At 42.1% G+C, this 6000-nt stretch overlaps 1 protein-coding gene across 1 annotated transcript in view; it reads right to left on the bottom strand.

Annotated features, from left to right (window-relative positions):
- cpped1 (calcineurin-like phosphoesterase domain containing 1) overlaps nt 1-6000 on the bottom strand; it is a 59181-nt gene that overhangs the window by 2554 nt on the left and 50627 nt on the right. The window contains exon 6 of the mRNA XM_086303000.1: nt 1-450. This exon is cut by the window's left edge and continues 2554 nt beyond it. Within this exon, the coding sequence (XP_086159126.1) occupies nt 224-450 (227 nt within the window). The 3' untranslated portion in view covers nt 1-223. The remainder of the gene's footprint in view (nt 451-6000) is intronic.

The following is a 6000-nucleotide window of genomic DNA, read 5'->3' as shown; positions in this document are numbered from 1 at the left end:
ATTTAAATTATGTTGTTTTCACTTTGATGAAATTAACAGAGTTTTTGATGATTCAGTCGTTGGAGAACCCAAATCTGGGTCTGGTAGACCATAAGAATAAATCTCCTGTCTGATTAGAACAAGTGATCTCATAATACTGTAGCACGTTGCAACAATGTGCTGAATGTAAAATATACTAGTCGGTTAACAAAACACCCAGCTTCATCGTTGTTTGAGTGTTCGCTCAGGCCTGCAGGAGTTTCTTGAGGTCCTCGTCTAAGCCTCGAGCCCTCAGCTGCTCCAGGCTGTAGTAGCGATGGATGACGTTGTCTGCAGTCACTACCACCACCCTGACTCCGTGGGTGTCCTCTCCCAGCTGGCAGCCGATGGCCGAGCTTACGACCATGTCCAGGCCACCGTGGCAGCCCCCGGCGTTACGGTGATAATGACCGGAGAAAACCGCCTTCACCCCTGCAGCGAGGAGGGACAGAGAGGTAGTGGTGAATGGTACGGGACGCTGAATTTACAATAAATTGGAGGCAGAACAATATTAGATTTTTCAGGCTGATACTGAATTATGAATTTCTATTTAGATTTTTTAAAAACATTTTTCTATGATATGGTGAAAAACAATTACAAATATTTCACAGCTTTTAGAGTTTTATTGGCAAATAAATCACATTTATCCAAAGAGTCACTATTTACAGCCTCGATCCTTCTTCTTCATAACTTTTACAATTCTCTGTGGGATGCAGAACGTTAGCTTCTGGGTCAAATTCTAGATGAACCAATCCTGCCTTATCAGTGCTTGAAGTAGATCAGTTTGTGGGCTTCTGCCTGCCCACCTGCTTTCTGGGGATTGACTACAGATTTGATTAAGATCTGGAAAGTTTTCTGGCCATGGATGCAAAATGGAGCCACTTGGTTATCTCCTTTGCGTTGTGACAAGGTGCTCCATCATGCTGGAAAATGCACAGATTGTCACCAAATCACTGCTGGATGGCTGGTAGAAGATTGTCTTTGAGGGCATATTTAGCATGGTCAATCCTTAACAAGCACAAGCAGCCAAATGTGTCATGAGCGTCGATCACTGAAAAGGCAGGAATAGGGTGGCATCATTTAGGTCTATGATATATATATTTTAAAGTCACTGTTTAATAGCTTCCCAGCATTGTATTTTATATACCACTTAGCAACATCTCTTGACTGATTGCTTGCTACTTTTTTTAGCTTCCTCTCTGGCCTGTGTACTGCAGATGCCTTCAGTTGCTGCTTGTTTCTGGGTCTTTCTACATTCAGTTTTGTTTTTAATAAATGAAAAAGATGCTCTATTGCGTTGAAATCATGCGAATGACTTGGCCTTCATAAACTCTTTGGGTTGCTTTTGCAGTATGCGTTCATAGTGCAGTGCTAGCTGGGTTTTTTCAGGACTGTGGAGGCTCTCATGTGTTTTCTGGGAACATTTGATCTAGTCTTCTTGTTCTTGAGTGTAACCAGTGGTTTGCACCTAGATATAAACCCTTTGTATTTGCATTTCTGACAGTGTCTCTTGGCTAGTTATTGTGAATAGATTTTTCTTAACCAACGACAAAATTCTGCGATCATCCACTGTAGTTGCATGATCAAACAAACAAACAAAAAAGCAAGGGAATAAAAGCAGAATAATCTAAAAGGTGAGATGAATCGGGTAAAGAATCAGTGATGGACAGCAGGAAAAAAGGGGCAAAAAAGGAAAAATATGATATGATGTAAAGACTCAAAACTGGAAATTTACAAAGGGAGGAAGGAAATGAGAGAAAGGAACAGACGGAAAAGCAAACTGTGGAAGCTTCCACTTGTCACATAGGAAACTTTCATTAGGGTGGTTACGATTTTCAATTTGATTTCAATTACAAACAGCATCATTATATAGAATGGTGAGGGTTTGGCTTGGCCCTGCGGCAGTCATGCTGTGTCACTTCAGTTGAAATGAATGCACACTTAAAATGGCATGCCAAACAAGCCTCAGTTTGAATGAGGGGTGCAAGATAAGTTGTTTTTCTGTGTGAAGGTTGTATTTGTCTACAAATTTGTTTCTCGTTTGTGGGGAGAAACAATTGGACTTTTAAGCAAGCTCCTCTCATTTCTGGCCAATTTTCACTTGAGCGAGGGGTAAACACAAGGTCAGAATGTGAATTTGAGGGGGAGAATTTTAGATAAGAAAAGATAAGGTGACACTTGTCACTGGATTAATGCTTTAATATTAGGATATAATAAGGTCCAATACAGTAGGTACCCAAATTTTTAGACATTTCCAAAAATATTTAAGCTACAGTTCTATAACGAATAAAGACTCAGAATGAATACTGGCTTAACGTGAGCTTAAAGTAATTATTTTTGGTCAGGGGACCAGCGGTAATTGGATTATTGATTCAAAAACTCTTAAAAGGTTGTAAGTGGATCCCAAATGTAGTATTTACATTTGAAATCTGCTCTCAGTACAAGTGAAAAAGTCTATCCTTAGGCTTAAAAAAAACAACAACAGAAATCCACCAGAGAAAACAGAGAAGATTAGGAGTGGTCACATTAACAATACAGTACATTCTAAGAAAACAAAATGCTGGATGGCCGTGGACAAACACAGTGGCGTATGATCAAAAATGATCACAACATGGAGCTCAGAAAGGACATATTAGATGCTGCCCATGCCAACCAGTCGCCAACCAGTCACCAATCAGTCTCTAGATGTATGTGACACCAGCCTAAGATCAAGGAAAGTATGAAGACTCCATGGAGTGGCTTACAATGGCAACCATAAATCGTCATCTGTAAAACACTGAGAAGCAAGTGTGACGACTTTGGTATTTGTGGTTTCCAAAGGGAATCTGTCAAAAGTTTATAATCGATGATGTGGTACAAACTATAAAAACTGTTTCCAAGGACACAAGCAGCTTTAGAGTTATACAGTCTGCTCAGATTAAGCAAACGCAGCTAAGGTGATTAGAGATGCTCCATAGTAACAGTGCACAGTGATCTAAAGCGAAAGCAACACAGGAGTTGCAGGAAACATTCTGTCAGGGTCAAATCAATCACTTCATCACATTTTGCTAAGTGACACAAAACTAGTTGCCTGTGAAGAAGCCTCAAAGTACTCAAAACTAATTTGTGGTCAAGTTAATAGGTGAAATTAAACTTTAAAATGGGGGACTGTGAAAAAAACCATGGTTGTAAATCCTGAATGTTTCACTCAATACTTCAAACCCCTGAATTAATTTTCTGGAGCTAAATGTACTTGTGTTTGCAAGTTGCACACGTACGTGTAGGTGAGAGGGAGGGTTGAAATTAGTTTACAGCCGCCTTTTGGCAGAAAACGCGAGCTGCTCTATTTTCCAATGGCAAGTGTTTCCATGGAGGGAAGTCTGGCTGCTCGCTGCCTCATCTCTGGAGAGACACCCGGCCAAAAAAAATAATGAAAACTGGCAACAAAAGAGGATAAATTTCAGCCTGTTCATGAGAAAGACATCGGTCTGTCTCAGAAATCTGCACAACAAAGACAAGGAAGATCCCTCCCAGAAAGCTCTCATGTATCCACCGCTGATACTACTTCGATGTCGGCACCGTGAAATTGCCCTGAATCATCAAGTCCGCCATTCTGCATAATCAAACAGCAGCAGAATACAAATGTGACCTAAATATGTATTAATATTCGGAGCTGTGAGAGGACAGCGGTTGCACATTATGGACCATTAAATAATTAATCTGCCGTAGATGAGAATGGATGATTTAAGGCTTGTATGGGTGTATGCCTGGGCTAAATTCATTTCCAATAAAAACCTGGAGCAGCGTCGTGTGTGTCCAACCCTTCAGTGACTTGTGGGTGGGCCTGCAGCTACATCGTCATGGACCACACAGATTCATTGAATGTGTGTATATCTGTGTGCCCAGGAATACCAGCCTTCATGTAACCTTGCCACTTCTCGAGGTGACCGACTAACTGAGCAGGCTCAGAACTGTCTAGTCCTGTGTTTGCAAATGTGTGTGTCCTTGTTATTTTATTTAATGTGTTTTACATAAGAGCTGAAAGGCCATAAATGCCCTCTCTGACTGTAGGGCAAAGCATGTACTCATTATTCTGTATGATTATCAGTATGTGTGTGCTCTGTGCTGAAGGCTTCCCATGCTAGTGTTTTTATATCTATCCCACAAGAAATTATACAGTTCATCTACATTTATTCAGACCCCATGAATGACAACAAAGCGAAGAAGTGACAGAAGTGTGAACCAGGGGAAATGTTTGATTGCATCACCTGATGACTCAGTTATCGAGGCCGACTGTGGAAATTCTGGATTTGCTACAGTATCCACATGAGAGATGCGACTTCTTCATCACCTCAGAAAAAAAAGACTTTAGAAAGATGAGATGGTGGGAGGAAGACGCTAAGACGACAATAGTGAAGAAGTGAGAGACGAGGATTAATCCTGTAATAATAATGACGAATGAACCAGCGGGAGAAAGCAGGGAAGAAAAAAAAAATCTTTTTGAAGCTGAAATGGTTTCTCTGAACCTCCTCTGAAACTTCCAAAGATACCATGATTAATGCTGCTAAATAAAGTGTGTGGGAGCGTGTAAGTGTGCATATGTACATGTGTCAGTGCGTCTGAGTTCTGTCGCCACATCGCTGATGATCCGTATCCCACACATGCCGCAAAACACCACGCAGCAGCAGTGCGCTTCCTTCACATGTATGTGAAACATTTGTGATATACAGTGGGGCAAAAAAGTATTTAGTCAGCCACCGATTGTGCAAGTTCCCCCACCTAAAATGATGACAGAGGTCAGTAATTTGCACCAGAGGTACACTTCAACTGTGAGAGACAGAATGTGAAAAAAAAATCCATGAATCCACATGGTAGGATTTGTAAAGAATTTATTCGTAAATCAGGGTGGAAAATAAGTATTTGGTCAATAACAAAAATACAACTCAATACTTTGTAACATAACCTTTGTTGGCAATAACAGAGGTCAAACGTTTACTATAGGTCTTTACCAGGTTTGCACACACAGTAGCTGGTATTTTGGCCCATTCCTCCATGCAGATCTTCTCGAGAGCAGTGATGTTTTGGGGCTGTCGCCGAGCAACACGGACTTTCAACTCCCGCCACAGATTTTCTATGGGGTTGAGGTCTGGAGACTGGCTAGGCCACTCCAGGACTTTCAAATGCTTCTTACGGAGCCACTCCTTTGTTGCCCGGGCGGTGTGTTTTGGATCATTGTCATTTTGGAAGACCCAGCCTCGTTTCATCTTCAAAGTTCTCACTGATGGAAGGAGGTTTTGGCTCAAAATCTCACGATACATGGCCCCATTCATTCTGTCCTTAACACGGATCAGTCGTCCTGTCCCCTTGGCAGAAAAACAGCCCCATAGCATGATGTTTCCACCCCCATGCTTCACAGTAGGTATGGTGTTCTTGGGATGCAACTCAGTATTCTTCTTCCTCCAAACACGACGAGTTGAGTTTATACCAAAAAGTTCTACTTTGGTTTCATCTGACCACATGACATTCTCCCAATCCTCTGCTGTATCATCCATGTGCTCTCTGGCAAACTTCAGACGGGCCTGGACATGCACTGGCTTCAGCAGCGGAACACGTCTGGCACTGCGGGATTTGATTCCCTGCCATTGTAGTGTGTTACTGATGGTGACCTTTGTTACTTTGGTCCCTGCTCTCTGCAGGTCATTCACCAGGTCCCCCCGTGTGGTTCTGGGATCTTTGCTCACCGTTCTCATGATCATTTTGACCCCACGGAATGAGATCTTGCGTGGAGCCCCAGATCGAGGGAGATTATCAGTGGTCTTGTATGTCTTCCATTTTCTGATGATTGCTCCCACAGTTGATTTTTTCACACCAAGCTGCTTGCCTATTGTAGATTCACTCTTCCCAGTCTGGTGCAGGTCTACAATACTTTTCCTGGTGTCCTTCGAAAGCTCTTTGGTCTTGGCCATGGCGGAGTTTGGAGTCTGACTGTTTGAGGCTGTGGAC

This window comes from Aulonocara sp. 'chitande type north' Nkhata Bay, linkage group LG8, assembly GCF_057382095.1.
Source record: "Aulonocara sp. 'chitande type north' Nkhata Bay isolate Kocher_YH1m ecotype deep benthic linkage group LG8, A_spYH_male_GT1.1, whole genome shotgun sequence".
In the NCBI taxonomy this organism is placed as follows: Eukaryota; Metazoa; Chordata; class Actinopteri; order Cichliformes; family Cichlidae; genus Aulonocara; species Aulonocara sp. 'chitande type north' Nkhata Bay.
This window is presented reverse-complemented; position numbering and strand designations above follow the sequence as displayed.